The sequence below is a fragment of the Nomascus leucogenys genome, chromosome 7b (assembly GCF_006542625.1).
Source record: "Nomascus leucogenys isolate Asia chromosome 7b, Asia_NLE_v1, whole genome shotgun sequence".
NCBI classification, from domain to species: domain Eukaryota; kingdom Metazoa; phylum Chordata; class Mammalia; order Primates; family Hylobatidae; genus Nomascus; species Nomascus leucogenys.
This window is the reverse complement of record NC_044387.1, coordinates 103429789-103456371: the sequence shown is the minus strand read 5'-3', so window position 1 is coordinate 103456371 and position 26583 is coordinate 103429789. Positions and strand designations below refer to the sequence as shown.

General features: G+C 38.4%; 1 protein-coding gene and 1 long non-coding RNA gene across 2 annotated transcripts in view; one reads left to right on the top strand and one right to left on the bottom strand.

The window, feature by feature from the left end:
- WWC2 (WW and C2 domain containing 2) overlaps window positions 1-26583 on the bottom strand; it is a 225794-nt gene that overhangs the window by 69072 nt on the left and 130139 nt on the right. Inside the window, exons 5-6 of the mRNA XM_030816353.1 lie at window positions 6421-6500; window positions 956-1085 (exon numbers count right to left, since the gene is read on the bottom strand). Of these exons, the coding sequence (XP_030672213.1) occupies window positions 956-1085; window positions 6421-6500 (210 nt within the window). The remainder of the gene's footprint in view (window positions 1-955; window positions 1086-6420; window positions 6501-26583) is intronic.
- Window positions 6031-13085, top strand: LOC105740106. The gene is made up of 2 exons (XR_001116136.2): window positions 6031-6141; window positions 12797-13085. It is a non-coding gene; the product is annotated as an uncharacterized LOC105740106 (long non-coding RNA).

Here is a 26583-nt window from a genome sequence, read left to right as displayed (position 1 = left end):
TCTTCTTGCAAGTAATGCAAAATTATATGGATCCAAGAATATTTATCTATATTCAACTAATATTTTGAAAACCAACATCAAAGTAGTTACATATGGTATTTAAATGTAGATGTTCTATTGAGAATGTAAACATCAGCAGTGACTCTAACATCTTCTCATAGATGTGGACTAAATTATTCCTCAGCTAAGTAAGAACTCCAAATATATGAAATAAGAATTCTTAGTGTTTGGGATGGAGGGAAGGAGAGGAAGAGAGACATCCTTAAAAAAAAGCTTGACTGTATTTGATAAGTATAGATATTCAGAATACTGATCACTTAATGGCTATTTTGTTTTTTCTACACATGATGCTGGATCACTGGGAGTTAAGACCCGCAGGCTGAGAAGTCGACAGGTTTAGTAAGGGGATCTATGGCCATTGGCAGCTTTCCTAGGGTAACTGTATAGGCATCCCCCAGCTGGGTCAGCACTCCCTACCCCACCCTTAGCTGGCACCCCAGAATCAACTGGGTCGGAAAGCTTTTCTAAGCTCCTCACATAGCCTCACCCCAAAAGGCAAGCCTTCTACTTACTGATGGCAAATGACATATCCCTTGTGTATCCTGGGCTGAGAATTCTGCTTATCGGGGTCCCATATGAAGTTTTCAGTGAGTTTCAGGGTGCACCAAGATGTTAATCTCCTCACATGAGCTCCAGGCCCCACCACCCACTATCTCAAAGGCCATCCAGAGGCTGCTTACAATGAAGTGTACCAGTCACTTGGAACCACTCTGCTCTCCTCCAAGGCAGCAGGCTACCTTTGTGCCTGCAACAGTCTGCACAGGGCCCATTCCGCACGAATGCGGCAGAGGTGGAAGGGTCATCCAGACTCTGAGGGAGCACTTCTGCCCCAGTAAGAGTTTCTGGGGGCCTCAGAAGGTAGAAGTTTGGCTTAACAAAATGTTTTATAATGTACCTGCATCAGATCTTGTTTTTCTTTTTCTCCTGAGCTAATGGCCTTTCTGATAGATTTTAGTTCTGTTAGAATGGCTTTGGCTTCACTGAGTTCATACCCGCTCTGGCCTCCAGACATTTTTTTATCAATTCTGTGAAAACAGAAAAAGAAAGAAAAAATATCAAAGAATGATAGCATATAAGTTAAACAGAGAGTAGGAAGTGGTTTTGAAATTGTCTCAGTTGGATGATTATTTCACTTCTGACTCTCATATACCAGCAATCATCTTTTCAGGCAGTTTCTCCTCCTTTCTTTTTTTTTGAGATGGAGTCTTGTTCTGTCGCCCAGGCTGGAGTGCAGTGGCGCAATCTTGGCTCACTGCAAACTATGCCTCCTGGGTTCAAGTAATTCTCCCGCCTCAGCCTCCCAAGTAGCTGGGATTACAGGCGCCCGCCACGATGCCCGGCTAATTTTTGTATTTTTGGTAAAGACGGGGTTTCACCATGTTGGCCAGGCTTGAACTCCTGACCTCATGATCCGCACGCATCGGCCCCTCCTTTCTCTTTTAATCACAGGCAGCTAAGATTTCTCCCATCCCTCACTTCAAACCCAGTCCATTTCTAATCACTTTTGGGCTCAAATAAATGTATGTCTTTTTGTCTTCAATCTGTTTGAATGATCCCACTGCTGGCTGAACCCAAACCTTATCAAGTGCTGATCCTGATCTTCACCCAAGAAAGGTAAAAGACATGGGCAAATGCTTTAGTAGAAGAACACAGAGGCAAGTAAACCGCCACCTGATTTTACATAATGTTTTGCTGTAATGTCTGTGCAAAACCTGGCACAGGGCCTGTAGCTTGGGAGGTCTTTAATAAATGGTTAATAAATAAATTATTATTTATACTAGTGAGTATCCTACAATGTTTGGATTGCATGGTTAGTTTTTTATTTCTCTCTCTCTCTCTCTCTCTATATATATATATATATAGTATTTATTCTGCTTTTATGAAAGTTATGAGTCAAGATAAAATTGCTTGACTTGCTGGATTGAGTTCAAACTTAGGAAAACGGCAGAAGGGCAGTAGTCATTTCTCAACTCATACTGAATAAACAGCTCTTCAATGAGCTAATTTATTATCCCTGCAGAGCTGCTTACTCAGTGTCCTTACAGTTTACATCATCACCTTTGGCTAGAGGATTTCATGTAACCTAATTCTTTGTGTTTGAAGGGCCTAATCAAATTACCTAATTCTTTAAAAAAAAAATAGTTTCATGTACTCTTCATGATCACCCTCCTGGTCCTCCCCAGCTACCTGTGCTATCCGGGATTCGTTATGAATACAATTCATGATCACTCTCCTGGTCCTCCCCAGCTGCCTGTGCTATCCGGGATTCGTTATGAATACAATTCATGATCATTCTCCTGGTCCTCCCCAGCTGCCTGTGCTATCCGGGATTCGTTATGAATACAATTCATGATCATTCTCCTGGTCCTCCCCAGCTGCCTGTGCTATCTGGGATTCGTTATGAATACTGCACGAGTTCTCCTTGTGGGACATATGGCTATGCCTCTGCCCCAGCCAACAACTCTACACACGTTCTTAGACATATTTTTGGTCTTATCTAGAGTCTCCAGAGAAACAGCACCTACTGAATCGGAGAAAACAGACTCTGAGCTCGTTTGGTTTAAAACATTTAATAATTAATACTTATTTTCAATGTGAAAGGTATAATCTGAAAAAAAATAAAGCAATGCCATCTTAATCACTCTTCCAAACAAAGTCCACTCAAACAAGTGCGGTTTGTAGATAATGTATTTCCCCAAGTACTGTTTTAGTAACTATCTTATGCTGCTGAACAAGCAATTAAAGACTTAAAGAACCTAAGAAAATAAAATAAACTTGATCATAAGATCATCTGATAATAAAGTACAACCAATCGAGTCACAGATTAAACACATGCACATGTGCACATGCACACGTGTGCATGCACACACACACACAGTGTTTAGAATGGGAAGGGCCCCTAAAGATCCCCTAGTCACATTTCTTCCAAATGAAGAAGGCAAGGGAGAAAGCTGATGCAAATTTATACCCCAAATTGCACAGACACTTAGCTAGTAGGGGAACTATCCTAAAATGACAGATTCAGAACTGGGGCTCTTATGACTATCACATTTAGAATATCTGATGGGACTAGTGAAGTACTTTGAATATCAGCTAATTCTATTTATTTGGGAAGAGATTTATCAATAGAATTTCTGACTCCCTGAAGTATTATATCCACCAACTTGGCTGAGGAAATGGCTTATTAAATAAAACAAACGATATTTCCAAATATAGCATTTTGGCATTTTCAAACGTAGCACTTTTTAACTAAAAATAAAAACTAAAATGTGGGATTTCATAAAATAGGTAGTAATGGGGATATCTGAAATTGTGTCAAAGTGAATTTCTAAAACTCAAGTAATTTCTTCCTGTTTTGTGTAAAGTCTTCAGAATTTAATGATAAAACAAATCTTTGATTCAGAAACAAACAAACTTTATCATTTGAAAATAAAAGCAGGTAAGCTGTTTTCAGAAAAAAACCTTAACATTTAAAAAATAAAAGCAGGACTGGTTCAAGACTGCTAATTTAAACTTGAGAGAGCTTTGAACACATGAAAATTTCTTGGCTATCCACTGCTCAATAGAATGCTAAATATGAAGAACACAGCTCAGCTTTCACCATGGAACGCTTTTGCTCTTTTTCTTTTGCCTCCTTTGAACTTCTCTACTTTAAGTGCTGCCTTTTTCCTTTATTTCACTGTTTCTTGTTTTTCTCCTCCACTTTGCATTTCCCACCTTTTCTCTTTTGACCCTAACTTGCCATAAAATAAACCGAAATATGAGCATCATTTGCTGACTTAAAGTATCATTCTTTTTGTTCTTAATATGAGAAGTGCCATTTTTTTTCTTAAAATTTCTTTTGGAAGTTCTTGACTTGAGTGTGCCCTATAACTAATTTTCACTCAATATATTAGTCTCTTCCGAAAGAGAAAATATGTTCACTTGCATTCCTTCTCTGGAAAGTGTATATCTTGAGAACCAAATTTTCACAGAATCTGTATATGCCTGTTCATCACTAGCCTGTTTTCCAATTCTGAATGCACACTGGAGGCAGCTAATGGAAATAGGCATCTTCATGGTATCCATTTACACATATACTACACTGCTGCTTAGGCCGAAGTCAAATTTAGGACCACAAACTGAAATGAATAACGTAGAGAACAATGCCACATTTGTCTATCCAGTATAAAACTATTGTACCAAGTAAAATGAAAGCTCAAGTTTAAGTTACATTATAATTCCAGATTCAACAAATATATTCCATTATATTGTAAATAAATGAAAAGTTATAAAAGCCTACAATAAGATTCTATTTAAATCTTTTCCTGAAATACATTTTCTGTCATGCCACAAATATAAGTCCCTTTATAGTATCAAGAATATGGTTTCTTAAAAAGTCTGGCTGCTAGGTTTGATTGTTGATCATTCAGTGTTTTAGTAGTATGGTGGTTAACACTGAATAAAAACAGCTTTATTTTGTCTCTAGTTAAGATAAACAGGAGAGGTCTCTGATGTTAGATATCATATCTTTCTGCTCTTGGTTCAAGGGATTAGAATCATTGCAAGAGAATGCCTGGATTTCTACAACAAATGTCTATTGTTTTCTTGTGGAATGTTATTGACAGATTCTTAAACATGCCTTAGATTCCTATAAAAATTGCTTGCAAGCAAACTGCTTTGAAACAATACAGCATTGTTACATCAATATAACAAAGACAGCAAGTTTGGCTAACCTTTAATCCCAAATGGTGACGCTGAGTTATAATTTCATGTGCCTTAAAAATGTGGAACATATGGCTGAACACGTTATGGCACTCCTCAAAGTCTGTTTTCTCTCCCCACCCCCACCCCAAAGCCCTGCTTTATGCTGATAAACAATTACTAAAAAACACATTTATGTCATTCCAGTTCTGCTTGGTTTATCGGGGAGCTCTGCAATCAGCTGAGGTTCTTACAACAGGGCTGGACTTGAGAAGCACTTGGGATCTCATAAAATATACCTGGCATAGAGACTAGAAACATTATTTTTCTAAGCACTCTCCAGATTATTCTAATATGCAGCCAGGTTTGAGAACCACTAGGATGGGAGCATCTGAAGGAGTATCAGGGTCATGATACTATGCGGTGAGCAGGAAAAAAGGAGTCTGGGTGACAACAGCACATGTGAAATTAAAGTCATGCGTCTGACTGGTGGTCAAGAGCAGCGCCTGGGTATCCCAAGATATGACTAATCACCCAAACAAGAACAACCAGTTTGTTTATCTGGCCAGTGACACACAGGATATTTAAAGGGGCTTGCTGCTTGGAGCATCCTAAATTTCCTAAGAGCAGAAGGCAAAGTAAGATTCCACAGGGAAAAGGAACACAGCTGGGTACTTTCCAAAGAGGTGGCACCTGAGACCAGCTTGGCATTCCTGAGGTGCTACCAAGGGAGATGCCGGGAAGAACACGAAACCTGCCTGAACACAAAACTGACCGGGGACATCCCTAGAAATACTGCACTGCACTGGGAGGCACCAAACAGGAGGGAAGTTTTACCTCCTCTCCGTGGTCATGTGGCTGTGAAAACCACAGACTGCTTCTCTCCCATGAGAGACCCTGTGGAGTGGAGACTGCAGGATTAGCAAGTCTCAGGTGTGCCTGTCACGGCTTGGATAGGCTGGGCCTCAGAAGCAGGGAGAACAGTGGCTTTCAGGGGCCGGGAATGGGGAAGGGATATCCTGATCCTGTGACCCTCTGTCACCTCCATTTCCACTTTACCTGGCCCAGCTTACGGCTCTGCTAATGGCCCAGCCAACTTCAATAGCAAACGGGAAAGGCAGAAGAACACAGGAAGTGAGGAGCGCACTCCCGCCCCTTTGCTAATAATCCTAACTTGCTCTTGCTCCCCTGCCATCTGTCAGGGTTAGACTCTAGGTCATCCCTGGGGCTGAGAGAGAGAGAGACACGCCTCCACCTGAGGGCCCAGGGCAGCTGCAGGCTCACATAGGGGTCAAATACAGCCGGCCCAGCCGAATGTGGAGAGGAATTTCTTGTGCCTAGTCTCTTAGCTCTGTACCACAATCTCAGAGGAGGCCAGCAAGGGTCCAGGAGATAAAGGTAAGACAAAGGCTTTTCACTTTGGTTTCTTTGGATCTCCAATGATTAATAAAAACTTTGGATCTTTTCAAGTGCATAGATCTTTCCCAAGTGCATAGGTCTTTCCCAAGTTTTTTTATCTGTTGGTTGATTGCTTTGTTTTCTTTTGGTGTAGAGCTCTGGACTTTTTACTTTACGTTTCTTTAAGAAATCTCTTATGTAATCTGTACTTCTATTTTCTTTGTATTAATATTAGTTAGGGAGCTTATTCTAAAGTTGATTCAGTATTTTCATACTTACTGCTGCAATGTTTCAAAGCCTTGTTCTTTATAGAGCAGTTCTTGCTTCATCTGTGAGAGTTCTCTCTTTAGCTTTTTAACCTTTAAAGAGAAATCAACATAAATATTAATGTTTGCAAATTTAGCAATATAGCCTACAGTTTTAAAAGATAATAAATTAGTAAACCATTAAACACATAAACAAAGCCATTAGTTAAAGTAACATTTACTTTAGCAGTTTCTCCTTCACATAAATTCTGTGGAAGGCATATTAATGATGTTTAAAACTATCAGTGATGTGTATTATTACTACTATTTACCTTCATCACCTTACTTAGCAACATTCTTATGAGCTGGACATCATCATTGTCTCCAGCCAAAATGGGCAGAATAAGAACTCCAAGCCATGGCATCTCTATAAAAGTGTGTGTTTTTCCTTCATTCACTGTGCCAAGGGCCACTGCCCACCCCTCCATTCCTCAGATGTCCTGGCAGTTCCTTCTGCCTGGAAAGCTCTCCCCAGATCTCCCGCAGTTGCCTCTCTGTTCCTCCAATGCTAGCTGAAACGTTACCTTTTCAAATAGGACTTCTCTAGCCCCCTGCCCCTGCCACGACTCTGTTTTATTTAGACCAGAGTATTTTTCAGGAGCTGAAATTCTCCATGTACACTGTCTGTCCTCCATGAGAAAGTAAGCTGCAACCCACCAGCTGTATCCCAAGCATCTACAACCATGCCAAGCAAACAGCAGATGATCAATAAATATTTGTTGTCAAACTGATAAAATATATTTTTCCTGTTGTCAAATATATACTTTGGTAATAACAATTCTAAAATTGGACAGATCAGAAAAGCAGCACATGCCTGGTTTAGTCACAAACTAATAAAGGTCTTCTCACAAGGGTTAGAAACTTACTTCCACATATTAAGTTAAAGCCTTAAGTTTTTTTCTGTTGTTTGTTTTTTTGAGACGGAGTCTTGCTCTGTCGACCAGGCTGGAGTGCGGTGGTGCAATCTTGGCTCACTGCAACCTCCGCCTCCCAGGTTCAAGTGATTCTCATGCCACAGCCTCCAGAGGAGCTAGGATTACAGGCGCCCGCCACCACGCCCGGCTAGTTTTTGTGTTTTTAGTAGAGATGGGGTTTGACCATGTTGCCCAGGCTGGTCTCGAACTCTAGGGCTCAAGTGATCCACCCACTTCAGCCTCCCAAAGTGCTGGGATTACAGGCGTGAGCCACCATGCCCAGCCAGAGCCTTAAGTTTTAAACACATTCTGTTGCGCAATATTTTAGTGTGCTTTTGAACTTTTATGCTGATTTATTTTACTCATTCCACAAGTAGGTATTGACTTGTATGTGTCTGGTGCTGGGCCTGAGTGTGAACAAAACGGACATGATCCCATGATCCCTGCCCTCAGGGATCTTATAGACAATGGAGCAGCCAGATATTGAGCAAATCATCAGCCAACAAAAGAAATCTTAGTAATTACCAAAGGTGCTCTAAGTTCGGGATACTTAGATATGCCAAGAGAACAGACCCTAATTTAGTCTGAGGGCTTGGGTGGAACCTGTCTGAGGAAACCATGTTTCAATTGAGAGGGTTAGTGGGGCTCACTTGGTAGAAGGGGTCCTCAACAGGAAGAGCCTGTGCAAAACCCTAAAGAGACAGCGGGGTGAGGGGGTATTCAGCAAACCTCTGTAATTTAAAGAATGCCACTGTGGCTGGATTACAGAGGGTAGGGGTGGCAAAAGATGGAACTGGAAAAGGACTGATACATAGATGCCACGTTAAGAATTTCTAAATCTTACTCTAAGAACAACGAGAATCAAGGAGATTAAAGCAAGACCTGCTTTATGATTTTAAACAGTCACTGTGACAATGCTGTGGGGACTGACCAGAAGTGCCACAAGGGTCCATTATGCCAGCACTGTGGGCTGGCATGTGGGCAAGAGCCAGAGGAGGAAGATACTTCAGAGGCAGAATCAACAGGACTTGGTGATGGACTCAACGTGGAGGGTGGGGGAGAGCATGTGACCAAGATTGCATCAGGATTTTGGCTCGCCAGCTGAAGGTGCTTCCCTGGAGAGCAGGACCAAATGTGGAAGAAAAGAGGAAGGGTTTTCTTTAAGACATTTATTTCCATGATGCCCAGGAGACTTCAATGGCAACTAGAATATGTGGACTTGATGTTCAGAAGTGTCTGGACTAGAGATAGATAATTGAGAGTCACTGGCATAAAGATATTTTAGGTGCATGAGAATAAACAAGATTACCTAAAGTGGGTGTGTATTGAAAAGAGGAGAGTGTTCCAGAGCAAGCCTTGGGCATATTCATTATTCACATGTCTACTAGAGAGAGATAAAATACACTGTGAAGTCGTGGCAAGAGATGTAAGAGGAAAAAAAAGGGCATCCTCGAATACAAGAGAAAAATGTCAAGAGGGAGACCAGGCACTATGAGGAACAACGTGACAAAGACAAGAGCGGTGTAATACTCATGTTTGCATACCTTTAGGCACAGTGTTTTGGACAAAGCAGATATTCAATAACATATCTGTTGAGTTTAACCTGAATGTTTATCAGTTTGTGCTTAGGTACTTGTATTTTATTAGGGAAAAGAAATACAAATAATTATGTTTCAAGGCCCAGTTTATAAATATAAAGAGAGGTATAAAGAGTGCTACTGGAACTCAAAGGAGGAAAGGATTACTTATGGCTTGGGGATGAGGGTGGAACTCCTGGAGAAGGCTACCTGAACTGGATTTTAAAGGTGCTGTAATACGAATTAAGAGCTGAACTGGATTTTAAAGGTGCTATAATATGAATTAAGAGCAATGAGCTCATTTGCAGTATATCACAAAAACATTTCAGTTTTAACATTAAACTATTATCATATCAAAAAAGCCACAGCAATCAGTAGCTCATTCTACATGTATTTCTATTTAGGACAGCATTTTCAGGTGCTTTTTGCCAAAAAGACAGCAGCACTTTTATCTTTTGAAAAAAAAAAAAACAGTCCAAAAATTGATAGCACTCAAGTATCTGAGCTGAAACCTGTCTTTACCTTTGAAAATACAGTTTGTTACAACAGCTACAAATAAAATAAAATACCTAGGAATTAACTTAACTAAAGAAGTGAAAGATTTCTACAATGAAAACTATAAAAAAAGCTTGCCCAACCCACGATGGCTTTGAATGCAGCCCAACACAAATTCGAAAACTTTCTTAAAACATTATGAGGATTTTTGCTTTTTTTTTTTTTTTTTTTTTTAGCTTACCAGCTGTTGTTAGTACTAGTGTATTTTATGTGTGGTCCAAGACAATTCTTCTTTAAATGTGGCCCAGGGAAGCCAAAAGATTGAACAACCCTGCTATAAAACATTGATTAAAGAAGTTGAAGAGGACACACAAAAAAAGGTAAGATAGACCATGTTCATGGATTGGAAGAATCAATATTATTAAAATGTCCATACTATCCCAAGTAATCTACAGATTCAATGCAATCCCTATCAAAATCCTTTCACAGATACAGAAAAAACAATCCTAAGATTTATACAGAACCAAAAAAGACCTGGAATATCCTGAGCAAAAACAGCAAAACTGAATCACATTACCTGACTTCAAATTGTTAAAGCAAACTAAATATGGCCTAAGAAGGACTTCATACTTCTATAATTGAGACCTTGTGGATGAACTGCAACCTAGCTTAATAGTCAGACAAAATTGAAAACCTAACTTAATAGTATACACCTGTAACAATAACTGAGTGTTGGCCAATCCCAGTGGCCATACTTCGACCACTCATAGAATGCTGAATGTTCAAACTATGTTCAAATAAGGCAAATGCCAAGCTGCAACCAATCTCGCTGTTTCTGTACCTCACTTCCAATTCCCGTACATCACTGTATGTTTTCTGTCTATAAATTTGTTCTGACCACAAGGCACCCCTGGAGTCTCTGTGAGTCTGCCGTGATTCTGGGGGCTGCCCGATTCACGAATCGTTCATTGCTCAATTAAACTCCTTTAAATTTAATTCAGCTGAAGTTTTTCTTTTTTCAAAATTATCCAACAGAGGTATAGTAACCAAAACAGCACACAACTGGCATAAAGACAGACACACAGACATAGAGAACCAGGAAACAAATCCATAAATGTACAGTGAACTCATTTTTGACAATGGTGCCAAGAACATATACTGGGGAAAGGACAGTCCCTTCAATAAATGGTGCTGGAAAAACTAAATATCCATATGTAGAAGAATGAATCTAGACCCCTCTCTCTCTCCATATACAAAAATCAATGAAAACAGTTGATTAAAACAATGATGATATTGAACCCATTTAGAAATAATGAATTAAAACAATTACTATATCTTACTGACATAAAATAGAAGTCTTAAAATCACTTGGATTGCATGAGATAAATATTATACAAAAAATCATTTGGATTATGATGAAAGGTCAATTTAAATTTTTTAAAAAATTGTTTAAGACATTCTTTATCTTGAAGAGATATTAGTGCTCCCATGTTCACTGTAGCATGATTCACAATAGCCGAGATATAGAAATACTCTAAATGTCCACTGACAGATGAATGGATTAAAAAAAATAGTGTGCATACACAATGGAATATTATTCAGCCTTTAAAAAGAAGGAAAGTCTGCAATATGTGACAATATGAATGAACCTTGAGGACATTGTGCCAAGTGAAACAAGACAGTCACAGAGGGACAAATACTGTATGATTCCACTTACATAAAGTATCTAAAATAGGCTCATAGAAGCAAAATGGTGGTTGCCAGGTGCTGAGGTGTACAGAAAAGGCAGAGTTGCTACAGGAAATAAAGTTTCAGTTATGCAACATGAAAATTAGTCTAGAACTCTGCTGTGCAACTTTTTTTATAGTTGAATATATTATACACTTAAAAATTCTGTTAAGAGGGCAGATCTCATGTTAAGTGTTATTACAAAAGAAATTGAAATTCAAAAAAAAATCTAAAATCGACTTGACAAACTTGGACTCTCCTCTGTTTAGGTGATATGTGTGGAATTTTATTCTATGTTGGGTGACAATCACATAGGAAGCTAACCTGTGCTTTCTTTGTTCCCCACATTATTTAGTTTACCTATAAGTTGGCTATACGCTACTGTTTTTATACTGGGGAGTCTTCTTAATGGACAACCTGAATGATTCTTAGCTCCCAAATACCGAGATGGCATTTTATGAACTATCAAAAAGTTTGCTCCCATAAGTGAAATGAATATTTCCAACCAGACATTATTTCTAGTTGTTTTGGTTTTATTGGTATGGTGTTAATTAGTAGTTCAACAACCTTTCTTCTTTGGAACCACTTGGCATCATTCTAGCTACTGGAGGATCACTGTTTCCACTCTTCTGTTCTCTAACCCAGCCTCAAATGTAGGACACAGAATGTAAAAACTAATGTCCTTAGATCACAACTAGGAGATTAAGCTAATGCTGACCTACAAGCTTAGCACAATGTAGACTCTACTAGGAAGTAATAATGAGAGCTAAATTCATAAGTGCTTTTAATGTATTCCAGGAACTGTGCTAAATACAAATACCCATTTTCAATCCTCAAACTACACTACTAGATACAGTTTTCATTCTCATTTTATTGGTAAAGAACCTGGGACCTAAAGAGGAAAGGTAAGTAACCTGCTAAAGGTTACCCTGCTATCACAGTCTATCTAGAACCCAGGAGAACTTCTAAAAATACAATTTAAAAAGCTTTGTAATTAATGGCATGATAATACATGCAAAAACAAAGGCAAACTAGAATTGTAGCAAAATGACCTAAATAAAATCTGTGACCCTTATTCTGCCTTAGAAACTTCATTATTCCTGCATCCCACTGGAAATGAAGAAATGAAAGGCCCACAGTCCCCAGTGTCTGTTTTCTCTCACATCACGGAACTTAACTACAGCTGTGGCTAACCACCTAATTTTATTTCTATGGAGCCAAATCTCACAACCCAGAGTGCTAAATTGGAAGCAAGAGCACACGATTTCTGCACATTTCCCACTGTCTATACTGACTACGCTAAAGCAACTGATATTTTACATTGATTTCAGTTATTTCTGGAAACCAGGAAGATACTGTGATTAAACATGATAAGTAGGACTGAAAATCACAGAGCTTCTTACCACTTCTTATAATCCTAGTGTCATAGGTTTTGTTTTAAAAGAAGGGGAAAGAAGATGACAATGAAGGAAAAGTAAACTCTGGAAATCTGTAGACCTTAGAAAGATCGCAAGACAGACAGGTTTAAAAAGTTTGCCCTAAAAGTGAATCTTGCAACATTAAAGCTCTAACGAGCAAAATGGTATTTTACTAATGACTATCTTCCCTTTTCACCGTTTTCTCCATTGTCTTGCAGGGAGCTCCTTAAGCAAGCCCACAAAGGGCAACTGTCAACTTGCTCCTTCTGGAAATCCTTCCCTTGACTACCACTTCCACCTTACTGAAAATCTTCATCACCTACCTCATCTCTGAAGCCACCTTTAAAGAAAACAAGAAGTCAACTCCAGACAGATAAAGAATTCAGAATAAAACACTGTTTAACTTTCATAAAGCACAGAGGAAAGCAGAATTCCAGATGCTGCTAGAACCATGTACGATGGCTAATAAATGGAATTGGCCATCAGAAACAAGATGGCTGAACACAATTATTTTTAAAAAATCTTTTGTTCAACAACAATAAAAAGGAAATAAAACAAAAGCCAATGAGAAAAATTACATAAAACATTTATGAAAATACTATCTCAAGATACAAATAACAAATATTAATATACGGAAGGTCAATGCTAGATCTCCAGAAATAATTAAACCAGTAAGGCCGGGTGTGGTGGCTCACGCCTGTAATCCCAGCACTTTGGGAGGCCGAGGTGGGCGGATCACCTGAGGTCAGGAGTTCGAGAGCAGCCTGACCAACGTGGTGAAACCCTGTCTCTACTAAAAAATACAAAAATTAGCTCGGCGTGGTGGCAGGCGCCTTAATCCCAGCTACTTGGGAGGCAGAGGCAGGACAATCATTTGAACCCAGGAGGCAGAGGTTGCAGTGAGCCAAAATCAAGCCATTGCACTCAAACCTAGGGGACGAGAGCGAGACTTCTCTCAAAAAAAAAAAAAAAAAAAAAAAAAAAGAAGTTTAAAAAGAAAAAAAAACCGGAAATTACCACATGACCCAACAATTCTGCTTCAAGGCATATACCCAAGAGAAATAGAAATCTATGTCCACACAAACACTTGTACATGTAAGTTCACAGCAGCATTATCCATAATAGCCAAAAAGTGGCAAAAACCCAAATATCTGCCAACTGATGACTGGATAAATAAAACATGGCCGGGTGCAATGTATCATGCCTACAATCCCAGCACTTTGAGAGGCCGAGGTGGATAGATTGCTTGAGGTCAGGAGTTCAAGACCAGCTTGACCAACATAGCAAAACCCCATCTTTACTAAAAATACAAAAATTAGCTGGGTGTGGTGGCGCACGCCTGTAATCCCAGCTACTTGGGAGGCTGAGGCAGGAGAATCACTTGAACCCAGGAGGCAGAGGTTGCAGTGAGCCAAGATCGCACCACTGCACTCCAGCCTGGGCAAACTCTGTCTCAAAAAAAATAAAATAAAATAAAAGTTTATTCATATAATGGAATATTATTTGGCAATACAGGGGATGAAGTTCTAATACATGCTACAACATGAACGAACCCTGAAAACATAAGCCAAGTGAAAGAAGCCAGTCACAAATGATCACACAGTATATGATGCCATTTAGATGAAATGTCTGTAACAGGCACATCGGGAAAGACAGGAAACAGTGGTTGTTCAGGGCTCGGGGGATGGAGGAGGGAGGTGTGGGGAATGGGGAGAACTGCTAATGGGCACAAAGTTCCCTCTGGGGGCAGGGCAAAAATGTCCTACAGTTAGATTGCAATAATCGGCATGTAACTATGAATGTACTAAAATCCATTAAAATGTACATTTTAAATGGGTGAATTGTATGGTTTCTTAATAAAGCTGTTAAATTAAAAAAATAAACTAGCAAATGGAAATACACATGGTAAAACATCATTTAAAAATCACCTACTAATAAAGACAAAACGGAAAAGCATTATATCATTACATACCAATTAAACTGGCAAACATTAAATACAAATAATAAACATATGGTCAAATGGTTTCCCATTTCAGATGCGCATCCACAACCTTTCCAGTGATGTGTCAGGCCAACATGCTCTTCTGTCTTCATTCCATCACCTGGATTAACTCTCTTCCTTTCTGCCTTACTACTTTCCCCTTTCTCTCTCTATTGAGGCCACATTTAACTTCAAATTGTTTCTGGAAGATCCCGCACCTTCTCCTGTGTCAAAACCTGTATGTACGCTGATTCTCCCCCACCTGACTAATTTCTTCATCACTTCTGTCCAGTCTTTGCTCAAATTTTGCCTTCTCAATGAGACTTCTTCTGAACACCTATTTAGAACTGCAACCAAATTGGGTGTGGTGGTGTGTACCTGTAGTCCCAGCTACTTGGGAGGCTGAGGCAGGATGATCACTTGGGTCTAGAAGTTTGAGTCCAAGCTGGACAACACTGCTGTCTCTTAAACAAAAAACCAAAACAATAACAAAAATCTTGCCACCTGCTCCCCTTCATTCCCTATGTCCTATTCTGTAGCACTCATTCCTCGTTGAATCAATTTTTAAAAACATGAATAAAAGCTGAATTTATCAAAATGCTTTCTCTGGGCCGGGCATGGTGACTCACGCCTGTAATCCCAGCACTTTAGGAGGCCAAGGCGGGTGGATCGCTTGAGGTCAGGAGTTCAAGGTCAGCCTGGCCCACATGGGGAAACACTGTCTCTACTAAAAATACGAAAATTAGCTGAGTGTGGTGGTACATGCCTGTAATCCCAGCTACTCAAGAGGCTGAGGCACAAGAATCGCTTGAACACAGGAGGCGGAGGTTGTGATGAGCTGAGATTGCGCCACTGCATTCCAGCCTGGGTGACAGAGTGAGGCTCTGTCTCAAAAAAAAAAAAAAAAAAAAAAAAAAAAAAAAAAGCTTTCACTGTATCTATTAGAATAATTAATAATTTCCCTTCACTGTTAGTACAGTGAATAATTTTCAAATCCTAAATTGTATATTCCTAGGATAAGCCCACCTTAGCTATTATATATAATTTTAAAATGTTGCTGTATTTAGTTTACAATGTTTTGTTTTGGAATTTTGCTTCTTTGCTTATGAACATGGTTGGCTTATATTTTGTTCATACAATCTTGTCACAATTTAATGTCAAAGTTGTGCTAGACTAATCTTGAGGGTTTCTCTGGAATTTCACTCATGGTAACAGGGCCATTTAGATTTGTTCTATCATCTCGAATCAGTTTTGGTTAATAATATTTAAATACGAATTTAGTCATTTCACTTCAAAATTCAAATGTAATAGTATAAATTTTCTCATGTCTCTATTTCTTAAGCATGTTTTCATTCCCCGCACTTTTTTATTTGTTCATTTTCTCTTCTTATTTTTGAGTCAATCCTGAGAGATATGTCAATTTTATTATTCTTTTAAAAAACCAAAATTTGCTTTTGTTGATCCTTTCTATTATAGCCATGTTTTCTATTACTTTTTTTTTTTAGACGGAGTTTCACTCTTGGCAGTTGCCCAGGCTGGATGCAATGGCGCAATCTCGGCTCACTACAACCTCTGCCTCCCAGGTTCAAGCAATTCTCCTGCCTCAGCCTCCCGAATAGCTGGGATTACAGGCATGAGCCAGTGCGCCCGGCTGATTTTTGTATTTTTAGTAGAGATGGGGTTTCACCATGTTGGTGAGGCTGGTCTCGAACTCCTGACCTCAAGTGATCCACCTACTTTGGCCTCCCAAAGTGCTGGGATTACAGGTGTGCACCACCGTGCTCAGCTGATAGTTTTTGCTTTTAATTTTATTTATCTTCTTCTACTGGCTTTGGCTTATTCTGTTCTTAGGTTGACTACATTGCTCATTAACTTTAAGACTTTCTTCTTTTCTAGTACAAGCATTTAAAGCTTTAAGTTCTTCTCTAACATTCATTCTATACTATTAACTAAACTACAGACTTTTTTGAATTTCCCCAGATTTTTCACTATTGTCCTTTTTTATTCAGGTCCAGCCTAGGTACCATAGTAAGACCCTGCCACTCTTAAAAAAACAATAGGAGGCTGGGTGTAGTGGCTCATGCTTCTAATCCCAATCTAATCTGAGAGGCCGAGGAAGGAAGGTTGCCTGAGCCCAGGGGTTTGGGATTAGCTTAGGCAATGTGACAAAACCCTATCTCTACAAAAAATACAAAATTTACCAGGTTGTGATGGAGTGCACCTGTAGTCTCAGCGTCTCAGGAAGCTGAGGATTGCTTGAGCCCAGGAGGTGGAGGTTACAGTGAGCCGGATTGAGCTGCTGCACTCCAGCCTTGGCGAAAGAGCGAGACTCTGTCTCAAAACAACAACAACAACAAAAACCCAACAGGAAACCACTTTATTCAGCAGTTAAGTCTCCTTAGTTGCCCCCAGTCTGTGACAGTTCCTCACTTTCTTGTCTTAATGACCTATTCATTTTTGAAGCGCACTAGTCAGATGTTTTATAAAGTGTACTCCTATTTTGGTTTGCCTGATACTCTCTCAAAACTAGATTGAGATGATGGATGCTGGAAAAGAATACCACAGAGACGACATGCCCTTCTCATCCAATGATGTATAAGTATATATGCTCTCCACAGGACTTATCCCTGGTGATGGAAACATTCATCAATTGGTTCCAGTAGGATCTGCCAGGTTTCTATAGTATAAATCAGCTGTTTTTCCTTTCCATACTCTATTTGTCAGGAGGTACTCACTGGATCCAGCCCAAACTCAAGAAGAAGAAAGAGGTACCAAAATTAGCAGACATGTTCAAACCACCAGGGTCAAGGAATACAAAGTTGAGGGGAGACGCTTTGAAGCAATGCAAATATCCTCCTTTTCAAAGTTTTACTCACTAATTTTAGCAAAGAATATTCATGTATGTTTGACCCATTATTTAGAAGTGTATTACTCTAGAGTTCCAAATTATGTAGCTTCTAAGTTTCTTAGAAGTACAACATAGATACTGAAAGTAAAAAAACTTAAAGCATAGCAACTCAGTGAGTGTCCTCGAAGTAGAAACAGCCAGGTAATGGCCAACAGCTGAAGAAACAACACATTATCAGAATCCTAGAAGCCATTCTTGTGCCCTCCAAATTACTAAACCTTCCCTTTTCCCTAAAAGTAACCATTATCTCAACGTTTAGGCCTGTAAATAGTTTTGTCTTTTCTGAACTTAATATAAGTGGACTCATACAGTGTGTACTCTTCCGTGTCTAGCTTCACCCACTCAACACTGTGCTGCTGCATGCAGTTGTGTACGTTGATTTGCATTGCTAGATGAGGTTCTACTGCATGACCATACACAATGCATTCATCCATTAGGCTACAGACACATACTTCCAGACCTAGGCTACACACTACACTCTATTCTAGGGTGGAGCTGCATGGTAGCAGGTGTGCATGCACACATTCAGCTTTATTAGGAAAGGCCAGTTTCCCACCAGCAGTAAAGAGTTCCAGCTGCTCCACATCCTTAACAATGCTTCATATTGGTCGTCTTTTGGATTTCAGCTCCTCTGAAAGGTGGGAAACAGCTTTGTTGTTATTTTTAAATGACAACAAATTCACTACAGAGAATTCACTATTCTATTTCTAATTCACTATTTCTAACAAATTCACTACAGAGAATGTGGTCTAGCCAATACTTTGAAATATATTGAAACAAGTCTAATGGCCCAAATATGGTCAGTTTTCACGAATGTGCTAAATGTGCTTGAAAAACATTTTTGCTTCCCATTTTTTTCCCCACCACAATACAGCATAAGCTCCATGTTGTATACATTAATTAAATAAAGCTTGTCAACCACGTGTATTTACCTATTCTATACTGTTACTAACTTTTAAATCTGCTTGATCTATCAAATACCAAAAGTTATATTGGAATCTCTCACTATGATTGTGGATTTTCTGCCAATTTTTGCTTTATATATTTTGGGGCCCACATTTTAATGGACACATTACAGATTCATGGTCCTTTTTCTTCATTAAAGAATTCTGCCATAAAATCTATCACTTCTGACATTAACAAAGCTTTATTTACTTATTTATTTGTGTACACCAGCTTTTTTCTGTTAGGATTTGATTGGTATATCTTTTTCTGCCTGTCCTTTTAACTTTTCTGTATCTTTGTTGTTAGGTGTCTCTTTAAGTATCATATAGGTAGATTTTCTTTCCAAATCCAGTCTTTTAATCATTGTATTTTTAACTAGAGCATTTAATCCAATTATACTTAATTCTAATTACTGATACACTGAGATGTTTGTCATCTTATATTAGACTCATTTGCCCTGTATTTTTTATTCTTTTCTCTCCTTTCCTGCTTTCTTTAGTAATATAGTGATGCCATACATTACTCTCAAATTTTGTCTGAAAATGTCTTTATTTCACCCATATGCATGAAATATGTTTCGCTGTGTATAACATTCTGGTTAATAGTTATTTTCTGATAGAACACTGAAGGTATAAAAAAATACGACTGGTATGAAAAAATAAGCTATTACTTGCTAATTTTGGACCTTTGCAAATAATCCTCCACCAGCTTTGATTTTTAATTCATTCCATGGTTAATTTGTAGAACTTCTACTTAGTTCGTTTCCGTATTTTCTTGATCATTTTCGTGGTATCTTCCCTACTTATATTTTCAATCTCTTTTATTTCTTAAAAACATGTTAAACATGGATATTTTGTATTTTCTCTAATTTCTCAAAAATCTGAAGCATGTGAAGATCAAATTCTATTGTCTTTTTTTTTTTCCTGCCAGTTCTTTGTTCTCTGTACATCTGTGATTTGGGCTATGTGTTCATACTTTCCTACTGAAGGCACTAGTTGAAGGTGTATTACTCTGGAGAAGACGTGCATCTGCAAGTGACTGGAGGCACAACCACCTGTCACTGCTTCAACTGTCACAGCTAAGTGTTTAGCTTGGGCTTTTTCAGGCCATCCACGTAAGTGTGAATTCAGGGGTATCTGATGGTGATGAATCCAATGGTCCCAATGTTTTTTTTCTCCTTTATCTACCTAGCATTGTTGCTCTAGATAGGCAACCTTTCTTGCTGTCTTCAACAAGTAGTAGTGGTGGTGATGGGAGGTATGCTAGGGTGGTTGGGCTGGCTGAATTTAATTCTAGTTTTTTTTTTTTTTTTTTTTTGAGACAGAGTCTCGTTCTGTCGCCCAGGCTGGAGTGCAGTGGCGGGATCTCCGCTCACTGCAAGCTCTGCCTCCCGGGTTGACGCTATTCTCCTGCCTCAGCCTCCCCAGCAGCCGGGACTACAGGCGCCCGTCACCATGCCCGGCTAATTTTTTGTATTTTTAGTAGAGACGGGGTTTCACCGTGTTAGACAGGATGGTCTCGATCTCCTGACCTCGTGATCCGTCCCCCTCGGCCTCCCAAAGTGCTGGGATTACAGGTGTGAGCCACCGCGCCCGGCCAATTCTAGTATTCTTAAACTGAAGGTTTAGAGTCTGTCTGAGTCCCCGCTTGATGCAGCTGGGGTCTGTCACCATGAGACCAGGAAAGGGACACAATAGAAGGGAATATTCACCTAGCTTATCACATTTCCTCAGGGCAAAGCCAACTTTAGTGTTCTGCTTACTATTCTGAGTTCTGAACCTGGTGTACAGTCTCTATGAAATCCTTCTTTCTACCTTATCCAGACTTGTATTTATCTTCATTTATATTACATTCACAATTTTTAGTTATCACTAGGAAACATACAGTGTGGACATATTGACCACTGAATGGTCGGATAAAAAAAGTCCCCTAATGTTGGCTTTTTGGTGCTTTCTCTCTTCTATTCTTGTGAAATCCTGACAAAGCCTGATTTGGTGTTTTTTGTTTGTTTGTCTGTTTTCTAGCTTTTAAATATTGCAGGGCTATTCTATTGTACCCATTTTAAAATTTTCATTAATTATTGTCTTTTTCTCTATTTCTCCCTGTCTTCTTTCAGTTTAGTCTGTTCCTTAAGATTTTTAATGCAAAGCTTAGTTATTATTAGTATTCTTCTTTAAGCCTATATAAATTCCCCACTAAAAACTGCTTTAGTTGCAGCCTGCAAAATTTATATGTATTTTTATGACCACTTAATTCTAACTATTTCTATATTTCTATTTAATTTTGTTAACCCATGCATTATACTGAAAGTATGCGTAAAAGTTTACTGTAGGCCAAGGCAGGTGGATTGCTTGAGCCCTGGAGTTTGTGACCAGCCTGGGCAACATGGCAAAATCCTGTCTCTACATAAAATACAAAAATTAGCCAGGCATGGTAGTATACCACCTGCGGTCTCAGTTACTCGGGAGGCTGAGGCAGAAGGATCATCTGAGTCTGGGAGGCTGAGGCTGCAGCGAGCCGTGATTCCGCCACTGCAATCAGCCTGAATGACAGAGCTGAGACCCTGTATCAAAAAAAAAAAGTTTTGCAGAAGAGTTCTGCATTTTTCGGCTTTTTGTTACTGACTTCTAACTTAGCTGGCATCCAGGCTGGACAGTATGCTCATAATCCATTGTATTAATTTTTTAAGGGCAGCTTTATGACTAGCATGTGGTTAATTTTTATGAGTAATGGAAAGAAATTTGCATTCAATATTTGGTGGGCTCCACATACCACCATTAGACCAAGCTTATTAACTTAGTCGTTCAAATCTCCCCACCCCAATACAGCATAAGCTCCATGAGAGCAGTTACTTTTGTTTGTTTTGTCTATGCTGTATCTCACTGCCTAGAATAGTGTCTGAAATGTATCTGTTCTCTGCTACATCACTTGTGTAAAACAGTGTCTGGCATATATGAAGCACTAAATAAATAACTGCTTAATGAATGAACGACTAAAGGCTTCTCATCCTGTTAGTTATTGCATTTAATTTTTAAAACGTCTCACCATCAGGTTGGCTTTGTCTGCTACTCCCCCACTGTTTTCTCAATCTTTTCTTTAAATGTTTTGTGACTAATTTAAATGAGCTCATGATTGGACTTTTCATGTTTAAATTACTGGTCCATCTGGAATTATTTTGATACAAAAAGTAAGGTACGGACTCACCTTATTTTCTTTTCACCTTTATTTAATTTCTTTTAACATGGGCAAAGAGCTATCCTTACACATTCACTGAATAATCCAGTTTTATTCTAATCATAAAAAGTGCTACTTTCATTATATTTTAAATTCAACAAGATGTTTCTGCCTATTTGTGGATGTTCAGTTCCATTGATCTTCCTATTTTTGTGTCACTATCACACTGTTGTAATTACTGGTAATGTATGTATTTTAAATATAGTAAGATAAGAACTTAACACACAAGTTCAATTTTGTTGCCAATTCAGTTGCAATAAACACTCATGCATATAGAGTATGGTCTGTAAATACAACATTTTACAAAAAGAATCAGAGTTTCTTGAATAAATGTCTGATTCCAGGTCTAGTGCAAAAAAAGTCAAAAACATCTTTTCAGGCCAGAGTAAAAGAAAACTTTCAGAATACTAGGATCAAAGGTATGAGGAGTCAACATAAAGAGGTTCCTCTATCACAAGACAGGAAAATTTGTGGATCAATAAGCATAATAATTACAATGACCTAAAACATGTCAGTTATGGTTAAATCTGTGAGCACAAATTGATACTTTAAAACCTAAACAAATAGGCCAGGTGCAGTGGCTCACACCTGTAATCCCAGCACTAAGAGAGGCTGAGGCAGGCAGATCACTTGAGATCAGGAGTTTGAGACCAGCCTGGCCAACATGGTGAAACCTCATCTCTACTAAACATACAAAAATTAGCTGGGTGTGGTGGCACATGTCTGTAATCTCAGCTATTCGGGAGGCTAAGGCACAAGAATCACTTGAGCCCAGGAGGTAGGGGTTGCAGTGAGCTGAGATGGTGCCAGTGCACTCCATCCTGGGTGACGGAGCGAGACTCCGTCTCAAAATAAAACAAAAAACAAAAACAAACAAAAAAAAACCTCAACTCTGTTGGTTATCTCTGGCAGGTGCTAGACAGAGACAGGGCAGTTTATCATTTCATCTATCTTTCCAATATGAGCTGAGGATCAGTAAAAAAACAGAAGCGGTGATGCAGGGGGAAAGTTTCTTTTATAGAGGTATTCCAACAAACAAACAAACAAACAAATAAATAAATAAATAAATAAGGAATGGTATACTCAGACTATAATATTTTTGCAATCCCTAATGAAATAACAAATCTAGATGATCATAAATTACTACTACAATAAAAAAGAGACATGCACTTCATGATGGATATATACAGCACAACCCATGATGAATGTCCCCACCCCAAAAAACTAGATCTCATAATCCTCTACATCTAATTAATAATTTCCAGGAATTATAGGAACAAAGGAATTTAAGTACACCATGGGGATGTAAGATACAAAAATCAGACAGCGAGGAATTCCACAAATGACCTAGTTTTTTTTTTGTTTTAAGTCACAAAGAAAAGAGGGCAATTAAAATTAGACTTCAGCTGGGTGCGGTGGCACACACCTGTAATCCCAGCACTTTGGGAGGCCAAAGTGGGTGGATAGCCTGAGGTCAGGAGTTCGAGACCAGCCTGGCCAACATGGCTAAATCCTGTCTCTACTAAAAACACAAAAATTAGCTGGGCATGGTGGCAGGTGCCTATAGTCCCAGCTACTCAGGAGGCTGAGGCAGGAGAATCACTTGAACCCAGGAGGCAGACGTTGCAGTGAGCCGAGATTGCGGCACTGCACTTCAGCCTGGGTAAGACTCCTGGGTAAGAAAAAGTGAGACTCCATCTCAAAAAAAGACAATAAATAAAAAATAAAATAAAATTAGACTTCAGAAATATATTTACCAATTGCAATATATAGACCATATTTAGACCCTGATTCAAACAAGCCAATAGAAAAACAAATGAGAAACATAAATATTGATAAGGCATTTGGACAGCAATAAAGAATTCTAGTTAACATTTCAAAAACAATAATGCATTGTAGTTACTTTCTTCTTAGCTTTAAAAATACATGCTGAAATGTTTACAGGTGAATGATACACTATTTCAAGTTGTCATCAAAATAATTCAGAAGGTAGGGTGAAAGTAAAAGATAAAATGGATGAGACGTGATGGAAATATGGGAGAAAATTAAACTATTCTCTCTACTCATGTATATTGTTTAGTATTTCCCATAATAAAGTATAGTCATGTGTCACTTCATCAGGTTACATTCTTAGAAATATGATGTTGGGCAATTCTGCTATCACATGAATATCACAGAGTACACTTACACAGAACCAGATAGCATAGCCTGCTGCACACCTAGGCCACTTGGCATAGCCTATTGTCTTAGGCTACAAACCTGTACAGCATGTTACTGTACTGAAAACTGTAGGCAACTGTAACATAATTGTAAGCATTTGTGTATCTAAACATATCAAAAGATAGAAAGGGTATCGCAAAAACATGGCATCATAATCTCATGGGACTACCATCATATATATATATATATATATATATATATATGTGTGTGTGGTTTGTCATTGACTGCAGTGTCATTTATTTGGCACATAACTATATTTTTATTATTCTTTTATTTTTTGAGATAGCATCTCACTCTGTCTCCCAGGCTGGAGTATAGTGGCACAATCTCAGCTCATTACAACCTCTGCCTCCCAGGTTCAAGTGATTCTCGTGCCTCAGCTTCCCAAGTAGCTGGGACTACAGGTATGTACACCACCACATGCGACTAATTTTTGTATTTTTATTAATAGTAGGGTTTTCACCACGTTGGCCAGTCTGGTCTCAAACCCCTGGCCTCAAGTGATCTGCCCGCCTCAGCCTCCCAAAGTGCTAAGAGTGAGCCACCACGCCTGGCCACATAAATATATTTTTATATGTAAGGTAAATTTGTTCTAGTAACATATTCAGATGATATTCTGAAAATTTCTCTCTTGTTCCCCCTTCTACACTCCCAAATTAGGATTTTGATATTGCATCCTTATATTGTTTCTATTTTTTAAAATATCTTTCATTTATTAAAATTTTCATTTATATCCTTCAAAAATGTTTTATAATTTTCTCTAGATAGGGCCACTGTATTTCTTGATAAAAGTTAATTCTAGATATTTTATGATTTGGGTTTGTTATTGTGAATATGTTTTTTTATTTTATATATTATGAATGGCTATCATAGATATGTTAAGATTTTACATATATTATATATAAAATACATATAGATTCTGTTTATTAGTTCTAATAATTATTCATCTGAATCTTTTCCTCCCACATAGAAAATGGTATTTTAACCATATTTATTTACAATAAATGGCACAAGTTTTAAATGTACAATATGATGAGTTTAGGCAAGTATATATAATCATGTACCACCAGGACAACCACAAAATATTTCCTCATGCCTCTTTATAGTCTATCCCCAGCTGGCCTCTAGCAACCACTAAACTTTCACTGTTTTTGAAATTCATCCATGTTGTATCAGTAACCTGTTCCTTTTAAATTACATTTTATGGATACATCACAATTTGTTTATCCATTATCTATTGATGGACATTTAGGCTGGTTCCCAGTTTAGGCTAATAAGCATAAAGCTCGCATAAATATTTACACTGAATTCGTTGTATGGGTATATGCTTTCATTTATATTGGGTAAATACCTATAAGTGGGATTGCTAGATAATATGTTACGTTTAACTTCGTAAGAAATCGCTAACCCGCTTTCCAAAAGGGTTGTACCATTTTGCATTCCATTTGTAAATTCCAAACGTATGAGACTTCCATTTGCTAATGGTTTCCCATTAAGCACTGCTGTAGCTATACCCAATAAATGTTTATACAGTGTATTTTCCCTTTTGTTTAGTTCAAAATATTTTTAAATGTTCCTCATGTGCTCTCTTCTTTGGCCAATGAATTATTGAGAAGTATGCTAATAATTTCCAAGTATTTGACAATTTTTCCAGATACATTTCTGTTTATGATGTCTAGTTTAATTCCACTGTAGTTAAACTCTGTATGAATTTGAGTCCCCTTAAATGTACTGAGACTTCTTTTCATATTCTAGAGTAAGGATTACCTTTGTGATGTTCCATGTGCACTTCTGCTGTTTCTAAATGGTATGTTCTATTTTATAAATGTTAATTGGATCAAGTTGGTCTATGTTATTGCTTACATCTTCGACAGCATTGCTGATTATCTGACTACATATTCTATCATGTCCAACTATAATTAGAGATTTGTCCTTCACCTTGCAGTTGTATTGGTCTTTATTCCAGGTATCTGAAGCTCTGTTAGCATGTGCACACATCTTTAAGATTCTTATGTCCTTTGATGAACTGATCCATTTATAATTATAAAATCTCTAGTAACAGTCCTTGTTCTGTAGTTTGTCTGATATTCACATGACAACTGCAACATTCTTTGGATTTGTATTTTCATGATATATCTTCTTTAATATTTTAATTAACCTATCTAGGCCTTTATATTTAAAGTAGGTCCGTTGCAGCCATCGTGAAATTGGGTCTTGTTTTAACCATTCTGATAATCTTTGCCTTTTAATTGGAGCATTTAGGACATTTATTAATACATTTAGTATATTAGCTTTCTTATTGTCATATTTTCTTCCTCTATTCTTGCCTTCTTTTGGGTTAACTAAATTTTTTCTAATGATTCCATTTTATCTCCCTTATTGGCTTAAAAGTGTTACCACTTTTTTTTTTTTTTTTTTTTGAGACAGAGTCTCGCTCTGTTGCCCAGGCTGGAGTGCAGTGGTGCTATCTCGGCTCACTGCAAGCTCCGCCTCCCGGGTTCACGCCATTCTCCTGCCTTAGCCTCCTAAGTAGCTGGGACTACAGGCGCCCCCCACCACGCCCGGCTAATTTTTTGTATTTTTAGTATAGACGGGGTTTCACTGTGTTAGCCAGGATGGTCTTGATCTCCTGACCTTGTGATCCGCCCGCCTTGGCCTCCCAAAGTGCTGGAATTACAGGCGTGAGCCACCGCACTTGGCCATTTTTTTTTTTTTTT